The sequence below is a fragment of the Mandrillus leucophaeus genome, unplaced genomic scaffold (assembly GCF_000951045.1).
Source record: "Mandrillus leucophaeus isolate KB7577 unplaced genomic scaffold, Mleu.le_1.0 Scaffold184, whole genome shotgun sequence".
Classification (NCBI taxonomy): domain Eukaryota; kingdom Metazoa; phylum Chordata; class Mammalia; order Primates; family Cercopithecidae; genus Mandrillus; species Mandrillus leucophaeus.
The window spans coordinates 73,101-91,960 of NW_012101854.1; the positions used below are offsets into that span (position 1 = coordinate 73,101).

At 36.1% G+C, this 18,860-nt stretch overlaps 1 protein-coding gene across 1 annotated transcript in view; it reads right to left on the reverse strand.

The window, feature by feature from the left end:
- Positions 1–2,765: 2,765 nt before the first annotated feature.
- ADGRL4 (adhesion G protein-coupled receptor L4) overlaps positions 2,766–18,860 on the reverse strand; it is a 126,584-nt gene continuing 110,489 nt past the window's right edge. Inside the window, exons 13-15 of the mRNA XM_011977771.1 lie at positions 5,355–5,446; positions 3,801–3,969; positions 2,766–3,497 (exon numbers count right to left, since the gene is read on the reverse strand). Of these exons, the coding sequence (XP_011833161.1) occupies positions 3,435–3,497; positions 3,801–3,969; positions 5,355–5,446 (324 nt within the window). The 3' untranslated portion in view covers positions 2,766–3,434. The remainder of the gene's footprint in view (positions 3,498–3,800; positions 3,970–5,354; positions 5,447–18,860) is intronic.

Genomic DNA, 18,860 nt, shown 5'->3' on the forward strand with positions numbered 1-18,860 from the left:
GTCATCATCAAATTATGAAAGTCTTGTTAGTTATGCCTAGTATGAAGATTGTGGATTATTTGTTCATAGACTCTCATGTTATTTCTAACTGTTACATTGCATGTAAATAAATTTTTCTCAACTACAGTGTAATCAGTCAACCAACAGATATTTTTTATTAGGAGATTATTACATCTCTAGTTAATAGCAAGTTTTCACACAGTCAGAGAATTTATCTTATACTTCTCTGGTGTCTGTCCATCTCATTGCTTTAGGCCAAGCTTAAAGTATCGAGTTATTCCATTGAATCTTCTGAGATTTTACAACTCCCCCTTGTTTATGAAGAAAAGAAGAGTTTGTAATTTAGTATTTACTGATGATCTTGTGATATATTTTACAGGTTAAGGTGATTGAGTCTCGAATCTTAATATTTACCTAACTCACTATCAAATGAGGAAGTGGAATAAGGAATAACACGAGGAAAGACAACCAAACGGAAAATGAAGCATGACTTTTATTATTTTGGAAAGCTCCTTACAAATCCTCCAACAATGTCTTTTCTGAAAAAGCTGAATTGAATAATACATGCTCAAGGCTATATTGCTGGCCTAATTCCTCTGCCTTCTCTACTTTACTAATTTGAAGTTGCCAGGTCATCTCTTTCCACCTAATTGCATGATGTGTGTGTGAGACAAGCATGAAAGGCCTGGCTAAACGGGCTTCCAGAATGGAATAGGTAAAGCAAAAGAGCAAAGGCCAGATTGCTCAGGGGGTGCAGACCTGTTATGACGTCAAACATGTGTTCAGGAAGCAACAGAAGATAAGTAACATTGATTCACGAAACCCAAAATGAAAAGGGTACCTGTCTTAAAGGAACAACAAAACACCCTCCAGTGAATGTCCTGAGCTGGGCTAAATAATTACAAAACAGTGTAATAAATGTTAAATAGATAAGTAATAGATAGAGTGGTGAGACAAAGGTAGAAGTGATTAATTCCTTGTGTGAGTCAGAGAAGACTTCCTAAAGAAAGATGCATTAGGGACAAGTAATATTTGCCAGAGTAATGATTGTCACAAGGAGGAAATTCCAGAAAAGGGGAATTCAGTAAACCATGGCAAATTTGGAGAAAGATAAACAGTTTGGTATAACTGGATAAACCTGTCAGGCAAAAATGAAAACTGGGGAGGGAAGTAGATATGAGAAGCTCTTAACTGTCATACTAGCAAATATAAGCTTTGTTCAGTGATATCTGTGGAAAGGTGGATGAAAAGAAGACAGTTGGGTGAACGCTTGCCCTAATGATTTGAACAGTAGTTCATCTCCAAATATCTTATTACATAAATATTTCCATCGTATTAGTTCCTAATGGCTGCTGTAACAAATTATTCACAAACTCGGCTTAAGACACCATAAACTTATTATCATATAGGTCTGGAGTTTAGAAGTCTGAAATGGGTTTCCCTGAGCTAAAACAAAGGTATCAGCAGGGCTGAGTCCCTTCTGGAGATGCCAGGGAAGAATACATTTCCTTGCCTTTTTCTGCTTTTAGAGGCTGTCCTCATTCCTTGGTTTGTGGAGTTCCATTTCAGTGCCAGCAATGGCTGGTAAAGTGTGCACCACACTGCATCACTGCAACTCCTGCCCTCCTTCTGAATCTCTCCTTCACTTATATGGACGCTGTGATGACACTGGGCCCACCCGGATAATCTAGGATCATCTCCTCATCTCAAAGTCAGCTGATTAATAGCCTTAGTTTCATCTGCAATTTGAATTCTCACCATGTAATCTATCATATTAAGAGGTTCTGAAGATTAGGGCATGGACTTTTTTTTGGGAGGGGGCCTTATTCTGTCTACCACATGAAGTTTTGAATACATCTATTAAACAGATGAGTATTTTCAATATCACATTTCTAGAACATTATCCTGCAATGGCACTGATAATAATAGGTCACAGGTTTACCATGTAAGAAATCAGAAGATAATGAGAAGTTATTATCATGGATTCTCTAAAAATGCAAAAGACCCTTTGGCAGGTAGCTCATCTTTCTTGAGAACAGGAATTCAGCAAAGCTGTAGCAGAATTGCTTCATTTAGATAACATTTTATTTGTTAGAGCAAGATTTGGCAGGCTTCATTTCAACAGCTGGAGAAATTAATTTAAAATCACAAATTTAGTGTATTGGCACACTTTTACAGGTAGGCAAAGAAAAATTACCTATTTTTGAGATCAAAGTCACTGCTTCTACATTTTAATGAGAAGATTTAAAGATAGATAGAAGCTATATATTTAAGCAGACATGATTTAATAGATAGTAGAAAATGCTCAGAAAATGGATCCACTGTGAAAACCTCTATAGTTCTCCATGATTTCTTTGTTAACAATAACAATTTTAAATGTGTACTTTTCTGAAAAGAAAAAATAGCAAATCACTTTATAAATACTTTCATATTTATAATACCCCTTTAAAAATAGTAAATTAAAAGGGAATATTGCAATGTGAACTGCAATATTTCTAAAATTAAAAATAATAAAGGATTCAAATATACTAATGAGATAGTATAACTTTCACTTCACTGAAAGGTAATAGAATAGAATACTTCAGCTTTATTACAGTTTTTACATTGATAGGCATAAACAATATTATACCTTGACACATTTGTATTTTACTGATTAAGTATCCAAAGTCGCAATCTGTGAAATAAATATGGAAATAGTATATATCTCTGTCTAACCTTAGAAACAGATCTTTTTTTGCTTTTTTTTCAATTTGTGGAGGTAAACCTTTTTTGTTTCAGAATATTAGAAAAGGAAATAGATTTAGCAAACAGAAGTCTAAGTTGTTTTACTGGACATTTAAGTTCAGAACAATTCACAAAATGGTAAAATGTGTTTCTTCAATTCTTTATTTTATGTCAACAATTTCTCAGCTAGTCTACAGAAAAAACAAGTTTATTCAAAATACATCTTATTATTTTAACAGTCATTCCCTTTTCACTGTTTGATATTCTGCCGCTTCATTCTCTTATGTTCCACTTTCTGTAACGGAGCTCATTACCAAGGTGGTAGGGGACTAGTTTCAGAGGCAACATGAGTCACAAAAATATCAAGCCAGTGGTTTCCTTCAGGACATTCATATATTTCTTGTGTTAGAAAGAAAATCTTTCCTTGGGTGCAGTGATATCACTCCTGAGAAACCAATTACTTTCCAAATATCTGCAATACTATTTTTGACAGAACCATTTCACGTAGAAAAGCATACTATATCTATATGATACATAATTTTACCTTATTATCTACAGTTCCTATACTGTAAACAGAAAAACTGATTTAAAATACTTTTTGTCTAGTAGTTAATAATTGGATAATTTGATGAGTCATTTTTATACATTGGTCATCCACAGCTTGGAATTTTTATTTTTGTGCAGTTGTAATTATCCATCACTCTCTGTGTTTACCTTAAACATCCAAAACAACAGGGGACATTTTTGAACAATCTGTAATACTCTTCTTGAATCTAAAAATTAAAAAAAGGAAAGGAAGAAATGTTACATAACAATCACATTTAATTTTTTTTAAATCACAATAAATTGTTATATGTAGTTTTCTAAAATATTATAGCTCAGAATATGTTCATTTAAGTTATATTTATATCTCTAATATCAAGGTTCTTTAAAAAGCATATTTTCCTATGAACAGGTAGGCGATTTAGGCAATAAAGGCAGAAGTTATAAATCTATGATAGTAAGAATTTTCTATCAATTCGGCAACTGATGCTACATGAATATACTAGACTCGACCAAAATAAGAAATTGTTTACCTTTCTAGATAAAACACACAGGAATAAGAAAATGAACATCCCCTGGAAAGCATTGCTGACTGTGAAGAGGTAAGCTGTAACCACTGATGCGTGCACAACATGGAGAACCCCAAAGATCCAGGTGGTGCCAAGAAGGAATAGAAGAGCGAGGGCTCCTCTTGCACAAGACCTATCACATATTAGAAATGCGTCAGTGAAGAAAGCCACGTATAGTTAACACATCTCCCAAATTACTCAAATTATGTGGGAGGTGAGTTTTCACTATAACCAAGAAACCTTTTACAAAGACCCAATAAAATTTCAAAACTGCTAAGTTGTGCTGCAGTTAAGTGGGACAGCCTTTAGGGTATGCTACTGAACCATGGCAGGGGTGTGCTTCCAAAGTCAAATTACTAGTACCAAAACATGGAATTATGTTTAAGAGTAAGCAATTTCCTTAATCTTAAAATATTTTTGTCTGGTGTACTGCAGTGTGCATGCTTTGATTTCAAAGGTAATGCTGCAGGAATTCCTGAAGGTAAGACATATATCTGTTAGGAAGTATTTTCCCTAAGAAACTCTGAAAAGTATACCATGTGGACTGGGGTCAGCACATATCTATGACATCAAAGGAGGCTCTGCTTTCCTTTCAGGTTTAGAAGAAAAGAACGTATAGGATATAAAAACAGGGTTTTGTTTTATTTTGTTTTGCTTTTGCAATACAAAAATATGTCAAGATAAATTCATTACAGAATAATGTTTTCTTAAAAATTAAAGAAAAAATACACACACCACTCTTAAATCTTTTCAGCAGAATGCCTGTGACTTTTGGCAAAACAATACTCTATCCTGCTCACTAAGGACACTGCCTTGGAAATGAAGCAACTAATGATTATTCTCTCATTCATTTTTAGTCGAATCATTCTTCGTTGCAGTAGATATTTTAGCAGTATACTTCAGAAAATGAATCATTTTCAACTTTATTAAAACCAGTACACTACATGAAACCATGACTGGTGAGGACTAAAAGAAAGTAATTGATCAAACATTTACTAAATCCCAACTATAAATCTTGTGCAAGGTATTGAAACTACAGGAGTGTTCCCAAGCAACACAAATAGTACGTTGTTTCCAGTGTTCCCTATAGCATAATTCAGCTCTTCCTGAACAAATCATTTTCAAGGTTTCAATAAATCAGTTTTAAAGCAGGGGGTGGGATGGAGGGGGTGGGTGTAAAGGAAAAGTCATGACAACATGTAAACTAGGAATAACAAAAAAGAAACAGTTATTAAGTTCTGAAAAACATTTGACAAAAGAAAATCACTAAGGCCTTCCTTGCCTTAAAATACAGTCATCATCTTTTCCCTTTCAAAGGGGTGTATGTTTGAAAAAATTGCTTCTTACCACTTAATCTGTAGTAATTGTAGTCTTAATATATGTACTAAATGCTATTTTCCAATATGTCTTTTAAGTATGGTAAAGTACGAAATCATTTAAAAATAATTCCCAAAATTATCGAGTTACTAAAGCTTTTAATTACTTAAAAAAAAAAAGTGAACTTAAAGACACATTTACCTTATGTTCTCAAAGCAACTAACTTCTGGTTTCAACCCTGCAGTGTGACGAAAAACTTTGTATATGATAACTCCAAAAGCCAAGAGATTAACCTGGAAAAAGAATTAATTTCAAAGAAGAGATAGTTTTCATTTTAAATTAGATACATATAAAGAAAATAAATAGTAAAGATTTCAGTAAGATAGGAACTAAAAATCATGGCATTTATATAGTTCTTTACAATATCACTGAATATTATCAGTACAAGTGGTAGTGAAAGCAACTTGTTTATGAAACTTCTTCAGATGTTATCATCATACCTAAAGATTGAAGAGTGTCATCTGCTGCCACTAATACGATTAATATAAACATTAAGGTAAATTTTGGTTTGGAAAGGTGTATAAACACTAAAGAAATCAAATTTTTGTTCAGTAAATTATATACTGTTTCTTTGAAGAAACATATTAGTGATACTTCTGTCAACCCTTTAAAAATTTAGACTGGAAAAGAAAAATTGAAAGATTGAAAAGAAATAAGAAAACTCAACAAAGCACTCTCAATTTCTACTGTGAGGAAATGTTTGAATGTACTTTCTCTCATATGATTTATCTAGATTCTCTCCTAATACAAATGTTAATATTTCTTTTTTTTTGATTTAACCTTGGATGCTTTCAAAATGTTAATCAATGAATTAAATGTCTGTTGTTAGGCAAATAAATGTTAATAAATACAGTCTATTATTTATAGTTTGTAATATGAGCTAAATAGAATCGAAGAGTTGTCAACATTTTTATTGTGACTGCATTATGAAAAGTTTCCTCTTATTTTCCTTTTTCTATAGTTTTGAAGACCTACAAGTCATATTTGCAGTGTTAGAAGGCTAAATGAGGGGTATATGTTAAATGTATATATATTCTAATATGAGCATATCAATAATTTAAAATATTAAATACTATAGAAATAGTTGGAAGGCTAATCCCTTATTAAATATATTTTATTAATTCAAGCAGATTTTTCCAAAGACCCTTTGAAATGACAACAGCAAGGTGCAACATTATAATTTGCACTAATTTTCAGCTAATTCTTCTACTAGCAGTTCGGAAGCTTACAGTTTTCAAACATTTCTTTTTTCTATATTCTAATGAGTTTTATGTATCTTCTCAAAATGAAATTTAGTATATTTTAGTATTACAAACAGCAGTATAAAATAATGGGCCTGAGAATTTCATGTTGTCACTTTTGTATGGAGGGGTCCTTGAGAGGAAATCTCAGAGGAATAAGGGATCTAGTCTCTTCTTCCTGTTTCCAAATGTCCATTACTTCTAATTGTATGAGTAATTAATCCTAATTATAGTAGTGCTTCCATACTTTAGCAATTGCAGAGGTGAGATAAATAATATTTAAATTGATTTAGGTGATAGTTCCATCCTCTTTGTATGCTCAAATAATTAACTGAAATGACAATTAAATAATATTTAATTTTATAAGTAGTCTTTCATACTCACGAAACTGGAATACTTAGTATTTTCTAAGTTTCAATAGCTATAGCTTCTTTGTATAAATTTGGAAATAACTCTATTTAATTTTATAAATATATGCACATATATTTATAAATAAGAGTTGTAAAATTTAGTTAGTCTAAATAATATATGCCTAACCATTATTGGTTTGAAAATTCTAAAATAATTTTTATGAGGTATTTATATTGATCTTGTTATCTCAACAAAGAGTTAGAAGATAAAGTAAATGATAAGAAAAACTGTTCTCTAGATCCACAAATTTACCACATAATAGTAATTTCCACATAAATAGTAATTTAAGTTGCTTAAACTTCTGTTTTCAATAAAACTGACTTTGAAAAATAGTTACTCATATTAATGGTTTCTCAGAAGTTCACATTCATTTTGGATATGCTCTTCTACATCACATGCTGAACTAGTGAAGAGAGGAAATGGAACATTCCCTGAGGTGATCCAAATCTTGAAAGTACATTTTTTCAGTAAAAAATGGAAAATGTTTACGTACTTATAAAACCCAGGTGCTGCTGGGCAAGTGGGAGACTAATTCTTATTCCATTAGTACATATTTTCCCCAATTTAGGAGAAAACAGATTAAAACATGTTTATCAAAAGGTGTTATAGTTTTATGTTATCCCAAATCACAAACATACTGACTATATAATCCACATTCATTGATAATAATACAAATATGTGGAACTTTTTATTTTCACTTATGCTAAGAATTTTTTAAAGGGCCTATAAAGTGTCTTGTGCAGTGGCAAGGGCTAGGTACCTATTAATGATTAAAACAGACATGGTCTTTTGTTCTCATAGATTCTATTGAGAAACAGATAGTAAACAAATAATCATACAATCCTTATAAATCTACAAACTGTGATAAATGCTATTAATTCTCATATTAGAACTGTTAGGAGAGACAAAATGGACATGTAAGATTAGAATGAATGTTTAGGAAGTACCTGTCTTGGGACTCAGCATTTAAACCCAGATTCAATCAGTTATAATACATGAGCAGATCAAATAATGAAGGGACAAAAAGTATTCTATGGAGAAAAACAGCAGAGGAAAATCTTCAAGGCTTGAGGAGCTAAGAAAGTGATATTCCTATATACAATTGATAAAGGTGGCTGAAGTATAGTAAACAAAGTGAAGAGTGGTATGACATGAGTTGGGTGAGGACAGGGACAATTATCACTTAGATTTTATTTGAAGTGCAAAGGTTTATTTACTCGTTTGTTCAATAATTATTCGTGTACTATAGGCCTTCTTCTTAAAGAACTTATAGTATGCTGGAGAAGATGACCAGAAAACAGGCAAGTGCAACAAGATTCAGAAAGCACTATGTAGTTGTTTACTTAGTGTCATGAAATAACCCAGGTGATTGCACCCTAAACAGGGATTTTTAAGCCAGTCTTGAATGACTAGTAGAAGCAAAGGAGGAAGACACAGAGAAATAAATTACTGTGAACATCAATCAGTAGACCTATCTATATATTCTCACTTCCTAGGTGTTCAGATCCAATGGTTCATGCCACTCTTTGCTTTGTTTAGTATACTCCTGGCCTTTATCAATTGTTTATAGGAATGTCACTTTCTTAGCTCCTCAAACCTTCCTATGCTGTTTTTCTCCATAGAATATTTTTTGTCCCTTCATTATTTGATCTACTAATGCATTATAACTGATTAAATCTGGGTTTAAATGCTAAGTCCCAAGACAGGTACTTCCTAAACCTTCATTCTAATGTTACATGTCCATTTTGTCTGTCCTTAGGCTCAATCTAACTCTTCCATTTGGAAGTCTAATAGGCACTGTGAGTTAAAGAAAAGTCGGCTGGGCGCAGTGGCTCACGCCTGTAATCCCAGCACTTTGGGAGGCCAAGGCGGGCGAATCACGAGGTCAGGGGACCGAGATCATCCTAGCTAACACGGTGAAACCCCGTCTCTACTAAAATACAAAAAATTAGCCGGGCATGGTGGCGGGAGCCTGTAGTCCCAGCTACTTGAGAGGCTGAGGCAGGAGAATGGCATGAACCCGGGAGGCTGAGCTTGCAGTGAGCCAAGATGGCAACACAGCACTCCAGCCTGGGTGACAGAGTGAGACTCCATCTCAAAAAATAAAATAAAATAAAATAAAAAAGAAAAGTCAAAAACCAAACTGCTGTTCTTCCCACAAATAACCTATCTTTTTCTGCAATCTTCCCTATCTCAAAAAAAGTTATCTTATTCTGTCATCAGTCAGTGAACTCTTTATTTCTACCTTCAAAACACATTCAGAATATGACCACCAACTACTTACCATTTTCACAGACACTATCCTGAAAAGGGCCACCATTATGCCTCCTCTGCACTACTTCAGAAACCTCCTAATTGATCTCTCTTCTGCCGTCCTTACTTTCCTATAATCTATCTCATCACAGCACTCAAATTGATCTCTCTAAAATGAAAGCCACATCTTTTCCCTGTTCAGAATCCTCCAATGGCCTCCTATGTCATTCAGAGTTAAACTAAAAGATCGCACAGTGGGTTTTAAGGTCTGAAATTCAGAGGTGACTATGTGCTAGCAGGCCTCACTCTCGGCGCCTCCTCGGCCTTGGCGTCCACTCTGGCGGCGCTTGAGGAGCCCTTCAGCCCGCCGTGGCACCGTAGGAGCCCTTCTCTGGGCTGGCTGAGGCGGGAGCTTGTGGGGAGGTGTGGAGCGAGAGGTGGCAGAACCCGGGGCTTGCGAGTGGCGCTCGCAGGGCAGTGCAAGTTCTGGCAGGCGCCTGCTCGGCGGGCTCCCGCACATGGAGCGGCGTGCCGGCGCCGCTGGCCCAGGACAGTGAGGGGCTTAGCACCTGGGCCAGCAACTGCGGAGGTTGCACCGGGTTCCCCAGCAGTGCCGGCCCGCCGGTGCTGCACTCAAATTCTCGCCTGGTTTAGCTGACTCCCCGCGGGGCAGCGCTTGGGACCTGCAGCCCGCCATGTCTGAGCTCCTTCGCTGCTGTGGGCTCCTGCGTGGCCTGAGCCTCCTCAAGGGGCGCAGCCCCCTGCTCCGTGGCGCCTGGTCCCATTCACCACCGGAGGGCTGAGGAGTGCAGGCTCGGCTCGGGAGTGGCGGGCAGCTCCACCTGCAGCCCCAGTGCAGGATCCACCAGGGGAAACCAGCTGGGCTCCTGACCCGGATGGAGCCTTGGAGAACTTTTCCATCTAGCACTCTGTCTAGCTCAAGGATTGTAAACGCACCAACCAGCACTCTGTGTCTAGCTCAAGGATTGTAAGCACACCAATCAGTACTCTGTTAAAACGGACCAATCAGTTCTCTGTAAAATAGAACAATCAGCTATCTGTAAAATGGACCAATCAGCAGGATGTGGGTGGGGTCAGATAAGGGAATAAAAGCAGGCAGCGGGGCCAGTAAGCAGCAACCCTGTCTGATACCCTTCTATTCTGTGGAAGCTTTGTTCTTTCGCTCTTTGCAATAAATTTTGCTGCTGCTCACTCTTTGGGTCCACGCTGCCTTTATGAGTTGTAAGACTCCCCGTGAAAGTCTGCAGCTTCACGCCTGTCAGACCACGAACCCACCAGAAGGAAGAAGCCCCAGACACATCTGAATGTCTGAAGGAACTAACTCCGGACACACCATCTTTAAGAACTGTAACACTCACTGCGAGGGTCCCTGGCTTCATTTTTTAAGTCAGCAAGACCAAGAACCCATCAATTCTGAACACAAAATGATTTGATCTGTGCTATACCTCCTCCCCCAAGCAGTACTTCTCTGTCTTTTGACCACTTCACTCCACTCACAGTGAATTCGCCATAGTTTTTCCAGTACCTCATGCACCATGCCATAGGGTAGCTGAATTTGGGCACTAAGATATTCCCATGGCTCATTCCCTCACCACTCTGTTTAAATGCCATCTTGCCTACATACGCGGTGCCATGTACTTCTATTAAAAAACCAAAAATCAAATGATAAAATAAGATCTAAGTTTAACTTCAGGGAAATGTAGAGAATGACAAGTATTCTTTACTGTTTTGCACAATGCGAACTTTGTATGCCAACATGTTCTTCCCTTGCCTTGGTCATTAAAAAACTGACACTCTCCTTGACCAAGCTCGAGCCAGGTTCCTGTGAGCCCTCTTCACAACTAGGTAAGCCTTGACCTTGGGCTTCAGTGTCTGATCTTGTGGAGTCCAATTTTAGTAAAATTCCTGATAAGTCAGTTTAGAGAGAATCTCTTCACTACTGAAAACTGATCATTCGCAATACCTAGTCAAATTCTTCAACTCACATCCTTGATATTTGGTCACCCTGACTTGCCATTCAGTAGGAATCCTGTTAAGTCAGTTTAGCAAGAATTCCCCTTACCCATGTTGTCCCTTCTCAGTAATTATTCCATTACCCTTAACTGGCACCTTGGCTATAAATCCCCTGATTTCAGCGTTGGGCCAATCTACCTCCCCTGACGTAGTTTTGACCCCCATCACAACAGTCCTGAATAAAGTCTCCCATGCCATTTAACAACAGTCCGTAACAACTTTTTTCTTTAACTTTGTTTCAGAATAATAACTTTTACCAGAAAAATACTTACCTAAATTATTCAGAATATGTTTCTCTTTCATTACTCAAAATTTCCTGAATTGTACGATCCAAAGTTATATTACAATATTCAGCAAAGTTGTTGTAAATTAAGAAAAATACAGGTTTTCCCAGTTACCCCCCGTTGCCCAGTTACCCCCAATGTCATATTAAAATATCCAGCAAATTTGAGGTAACTGGCAAAACTCATATTTACTCCTTTATATTGTCTGTGCCCTCTCTTTATCCATAAATATATAAGCTACTTTAAATCCTTTTTCTAACAGTGTCAAAGCTATAAATAAAGAATCAGTATCACCTAAAGACATCTAAAGGCACATGAGTTTATGTACTTAGAGGTGGAAATAAAGCTTACACAGTATGAAAAAAGATCTTTGGGGAATTTTATAAAATAAATATGAAGCGTTTGAGGTGAGGTTAAAAAAAAAAGGATACCTCAAAAAAAGATGATAAAGAATTAGAAAGCATTTCTAATAATAAAAAATAGTTTTCAGTTAACCTGGAGGTAATGACTTGCAGAATAGATGATAAAAGTCTGCATTTTGGGTTGAACAGCTAGAAAGATACTATCAACTTTGGGAGGCCGAGGCGGGCAGATCAGGGGGTCAGGAGATCGAGACCATCTTGGCTAACGCAGTGAAACCCCGTCTCTACTAAAAAAATACAAAAAATTAGCCAGGCGCGGTGGTGGGCGCCTGTAGTCCCAGCTACACGGGAGGCTGAGGCAGCAGAATGGTGTGAACCCGGGGGGCAGAGCTTGCAGTGAGCAGAGACCGCGTGCCACTGCACTCCAGCCTGGGCAACAGAGCAAGACTCCCTCTCAAAAAAACAAAAAAACAAAAAACAAACAAACGAAAACATACTATCAGCACTGTTTACATAACAGTGTCTAACATCATGATAGCAGACTTGGGTAATACTTCAAAATGTAAGAAAAATCACTGGTATTCTTCTGAATTAAGAAAATAGTGCTTTTCAAATGAGATGCACTTTTACTCCTTAGTGCATACCTGTGTGTGCTTATTTAATTCACTGTGGTCCCTTTATTAATCTCTAAATGTTAGCACCACAAAAGCACCAGGGATAACTAATGATTTATAAATGAACATTCCTTCATTATCACTTTTGTCTCTTTTTTTTTTTTTTTTAACGATTTTAGATTGTCAACTTGGGTTCCATGATATTTTGATAGAAATAAACAGGGCAAGGACTTTAGATGGCAAGTATAAGAACTTTGAAATTCAGTGCTGCACTTCAGAATACAGAAGAGAATAAAAATAGCTGTGAAGAAAAAAAAATCACTCAAAGTCATGAACACTTAACCCTTGAGATAAAGCGATATTTTAAATTTAAAGTCATTTTTATTTCATCTTAAGTGATATTTATCTATAAAGAGACCTGTTTCTTAACTTCAGATACATGCAGCTCATATATTTCATGTATCTCAAAGCTTAGCACATACATTTTGTTGATTGACAGTATGTTAAAATTTTTTAAGTGTCTTTATAAAAAAAAAAAAGAAATTTAAGTAGATGAGTTGGTGAAAGAATGACAACGAATTCTGAAGGATTTAGACCTACAGGTACATTCAACCCAAAGGCTTCAAAATCAGACTTCAAAATGAAGCATCCCAATCAGTCATTTTTCCTTTCTTAGTTTTTTCCTCAATAATTGATGAAGCCATCTATATGCTGATGTTAGATCTCATCGAAAAAAATTAAAATATTTCTCTTACGGCACTTTTAGACCCATGCTTAAATTTTTCATATATATATCCAACAGAATCTGGTTCATTTAAGGATGTGTCATAATTACAACGTCTTTGTTCTTTCAAATAGTTTTATTACTTTCAAGTCAACTGGCCTATGACAGACCTGCTTTTGCCATGTACAACGGATGGGTTTCTATTCACTGGCCTACTGAATAGCTATATACAACAGCTGTTCATTCTCAATCATTATACCACTGCAGAAATCACTATGTATGTATGTATGCACTTATTTTGAGACAGGGTCTTTGCTCTGTTGCCCAGGCTGGAGTGCAGCAGTGCAATCATAGTCCACTGCAGCCTCAACCTCCTGGGCTCAAGCAATCCTCCTACCTCAGCCTCCTAAGTAGCTGTGACCACAGGTGTGCACCACCATACCTGGCTAATTTTTTGGATTTTTAAGTAGAGATGGGGTTTTTCCCTATTGCCCAAGCTGGTCTCAAACTTCTGGGCTCAAGCGATCTGTCCACCTAGGTCTCCCAAAGTGCTGGGAATACAAGCGTGAACCACCATGCTTGGACCTATGTAGTTATTAATTTAAGCATCAAAAATTTAAATTATGCTCTATTAATTGTCCATGAGTTAAGTTGGAATCAAAGTAGTACAGGTTTTGTCTTCTGTCTGATTTACTTTTTTTTCTTAACCATTTCCCAATTGAGATTACCATATTAAGTGCCTTAGTTACAATGCTTATCACAGAGTATCAGAAAATTGGGTGATGTAAAGCAGAATAATGCCCCCCTCTCCAAAAAAATATCCACACCCTGATTCCCAGAACCTGTGAATATGGCAAAAGGGATATTATAGATACAATTAATGTTATAAACTTTAAGATAGGGAGGTGATTCTGAATTACCTGGTTGAACCCAATATAATCACATAAGCCTTTGAGGCAGAGGAGATTTGGTGGGAGAGGTATGGCAAAAGTGAAGTGGAGGCAGAGAAATTTAAGCAGGAAAAGACACTAACAGCTGTTGCTGGCTTTAAAGATGAATGACATCATGAGTCGGGGAAGGTGGGAGGCCTCTGCAGATTGAGTAGGAGCCCCGTCTCACAGTCAGCAGGGAAATGGGGCCTTAGTCCCACAACTGCATGGAACTCAATTTGGCCAACAACCTGAATAAAAATGGAAACGAATTCTTCCCCACTCCCTCCAGAGACACTGATATCTTGATTTTAGCCCAGTGAGACTCTAAGCAGAAAAAACCACTGCGCCATGCTATACCCAGACTTCTAACCTACAGAACTGTGAGATAATACGTTTGTGTTGTCTTAGGCCACTGAATTATGGTAATTTGTTATAGCAGCAATAGAAAACTAATATAGGGAGAAATACACGCACATGTACATGTATGTGTGTGTAGGTATGATATGGTTTGGCTCTGTGCCCCCACCTAAATCTCATGTTGAATTGTAATCTCTAGTGTTGGAGGAGGGGTCTGGTATAGGTGATTGAATCTTGGGGGCGGACTTTCCCCTTTGCTGTTCTTGTGATAGAGTTCTCATGAGATCTGGTTGGCTGAAAGTGTGTAGCACCTCTCCCTTCACTATTTTTCTCTCTCTGATCACCATGTGAAGACATACTTGCTTCTCCTTCACTTTATGATTGAAAGTTTCCCAGCCATGCTTCCTGTACAGCCTGAGGAACTGAGAGTTACTCAAATCTCTTTTCTTCATAAATTACCCAGTCTCAGGTAGTTCTTTGTAGTGGTGTGAGAATGGGCTAAATACAGTGTGTATATGTATATAAATGAAATACCCTATAATTATAGTTTTAATTATCTTTAAAGTAGTATTTATTTTAAACTTGATTTTAAATCTTAAAAGGTTTAACTTAATATTAAATTGTGTAAGATTTAAAATCCAGTTTAAAATAAATACTAATTTATAGTACCTACCATATTTCTTCTGTAAAATTCTTAACTTTATATGTCCTTCACATAGGATTGCCAGATGTTGTAAATAAAAATATAGGATACCAGTATCTTGGTTCCAAATATTAATATTAATTCCACACAATATTTGGGATCATATTTACACTTAAAAATTAATTCATTGTTTATCTAAAATTTAACACACTTGGCATCTGGCATGTCAACCCTAACTTCATAGCTTTCAAGTTTTGTTCACATCTGATCTTTTTATAACGTGAGGACATAAACTTCTTAGTGGAAAACCCCAAGAATGTCAGCCTCTTCACACAGGTTGATCTATAATTGTTTGAAAGAGACCTCAAAGGAAGAGGGGCTGAATTTTTAGATGTTCCAACTATTGTGGAAACTGAATATATGTGTATATGTTAAAACTGATAAAGTGTCCTAAAAGTATGTAGTCTATGAAAGGGCACATAAAGGGATTGAACCCAGAAAATGATACATTTGGGCTTGGCAGAACTCTTTCTCCTTGGAAACTCCTTGGTACATATGGTACAGTTGTGTATGAAAGCAGTGGATTGAGCCAGTACCTGATAAACACCTTTTGTTAGTAAAATAATGGTTAGAAATAAAATGTATAATGCACAGGTATAAAATGGTATTAGTACATTTGTGAAAATTCACAGCAAGTATGATACCAGTGTTTGGTCACCTATTGTCAGATTTGTAAGAAAGATAGAATAACTTTCAGCCCCACATACAGCTACGTGACACTGTTAGGAGGCGTCTCTCTGCTAACACCATGAGCCTCATCATGTTCAGCACTCACTAGGGTGAGGATTTAGCACACTTGGGAATATCTACAGAGCTAAAAGATATTTCTCTGCTGAGGTTACCAACACTCAGCTCAGCAGAAAGCAGACCTCAGAGAAATGGGAGTGCAGTCTATAATTATGTGAAAAAAAAATTAAGTAATCTGAAACACATTGAAACATCTGAAACCATAATAAATAAATTCAAGTAGGCTCTTTATATCACAAAAGGAGAAAAATTTTAATAGATCACTCTGGGATAGTAACAGTATCATAAAAATGCAGTGAACTCTTGAGATTTATACTTTGGTAAACAGCAATGTTGTCCTACCAGGCATTGACTGCAGAGGAACCCAATTAGATGAATAATCGCTCTGAGATGATGTGGCATTCTGTATGTACTTAAAAACTACTGTTATACTGAAACTCAAGTAAATGATCACCTCCACACCCCCCAAATTAAATTTTTGAGTGCTGATATTAATTGAGTATTTTCTATGTGCCAGACATTGTTCCAAGTCTGTTTTATTTATGAATTTATTTAACCCTCTCACCAACTTTCCAGGATAAGCATTCTTTGCCTTAATATTATCACCATTACCATTATTATTTCTGTTGTTGCTCTTATTATTGTATTTGTCTCACATTTATGGCAACAGAGGCAGAAAGAGGTCAAATAACTTGCCCAGGGTAATACAATTAGGGGGTAACAGAGCCAACATTCATATCTAGTAGACAAGTTATAGAGTTTATGCTCCTGAGCACTTTACAAGGTACCAAACTACATATGAAGGAACAATAAAGAGAAGCTAAACTGACATCTACAATTTTAAGAATTTAATTATACAAACATTTATTTACATGTGTAGCTAATAATTACTGCCTTTGAGAAATAGTTAAAGGAGAGGAACAACATATTAGTAAGCATTAATATGGTTAGCTATTTTGCATTAGTGTTCATTCAAATTAGTCATGATACCAGTGATGAAGCCCTTGTTAATAGCCAACAGGATTTAGTGTACTGTGCTAATTATCCTTTACTGGAGACACGTGTCCTCACTGTTCTCTGTGGTCAAGGGATTAAAGAAGGTGGTAATTTTTCCTGTTCTGGTTAACAACAAAGCTTTCCATCCTTTAGAGTCCAAATATAACTGTATAACCATTTCATGATAGTGATTTCCAAAGTGGATTGTCAAAAAAATATCAGTTGGGGTACATAAAGAACACATTCAAATTCCAACTGATACTTTCCCAAGGAAAAATTAAAATTTAATACTTAAAAAATGAATGACACTGGTGTCCTCACTTTTTCCATGTTCTATGGAGTGAAGTCCCATATCAGAGCTGAGCCATTCTGAAGGCGGTATTTCTTCCTCAAGGTGGAGAAGTCCCCTCTCTTTTTCTTTCAGCCTACTGCATCACATTGTATACATGCCAGTTAGCACACACTATTTAGTTTTAATAAAGTAATCCTAATGAAATGGACAAATAAGACTTAAGATGTCTCCAAGTGCACTGTGTTAAAATTAATACTATTAAGGAAAATACAAACAAGAAAATGACAAACTGACGTTTTTCTTACTTCTGAAGTGTGTTATTTGCCAGCCAGGCTGCAAGTGCATGTAACAAGTCCATATAAGCCCATCATGGCTAAAATCTGTGAAGATCTAATCAGATTTGATTAAATGGTATTACAAAACTCCAAGTATTAAGACGACAATTGGAAGCATGGATTTAGATCCAGTTTCAGTCATATTTAAAGTTATGAATATCCATGAAACATTTAGAAGTGTCTAGTAATGTTTTCTACTTAATAGTGGAAGTTTTAAAATATCATGTCCTATTGGCTGGGCGCGGTGGCTTACACCTGTAATCCCAGCACTTTGGGAGGCCGAGGAGGGTGGACATGAGGTCAAGAGATTGAGAGCATCTTGGCCAACATGGTGAAACTCCGTCTCTACTAAAAATACAAAAATATTTGCTGGGCATGGAGGCATGTGCCTGTAGTCCCAGCTACTCAGGAGGCTGAGGCAGGAGAATTGCTTGAACCTGGGAGGCGGAGGTTGCAGTGAGCCGAGATCACGCCACTGCACTCTAGCCTGGCGACAGAGCGAGACTCCGTCAAAAAAAAAAAAAAAAAAAATCATATACTATTGAAGAAAATCTCTGTTCTTCATGATAAAATTAACTAAAATAATACATGGAACATAATGTAATAACCCATGAAGTAATACATGGAAAACAAATAAAATAATGGCACCAAATTTCAATGTATTTCTTTATATACTCCATTAAAAACTTCTGGAAAGTGCAATAATAAAACATTACTGAAGATCTGAAGAAATAAGTATTAGAACAGAGTACCTAGAGTTGTAGATCTGCTACACCTGATGTGAAAGTACAGATTTAATGTATTTTTGAGGTTGCAGCTCCCTGATAGTCATTTAAGCCAAGTATTGAACTTAGATCTATACCTTTGAATTGCTGCATTTAAAGTATAATCAATATTTCATTTAAAAAAATGAAATGCTAATATTTTAGTGAGAATCATATTGATCTATTTTAAATATTGTTATTTCATCTTTCATTCTTTAAATGTATATTTTAAAGTATGTCTTACAATATATATTATATACTGTATAAGATAATTTGCATAAATATTAGTAAACTAATAAATGCTAGATATTTTCAAGATATAAAACATACATTTAGTGAGGTGCATACTTTTTACTGATGGATGTTTAGTCAAAAACGGTTGAAAACCGCTTTCCTATATGATATGACAGTTTTAAGAAAGCAACAAATGCACCTTCAAAATAAATGGACTAAATGGACTTTAGAACCACACTCATAGGTTCAAATTCCAGTTCTCATACTTACAAGAAAGTTAATATATTTAATTATTTGTGTCTTGCTTTCCTTGTGTGTAAAACATGGATAGTATTGGTACTTATAGGTTGTTTGTGTGTATTAA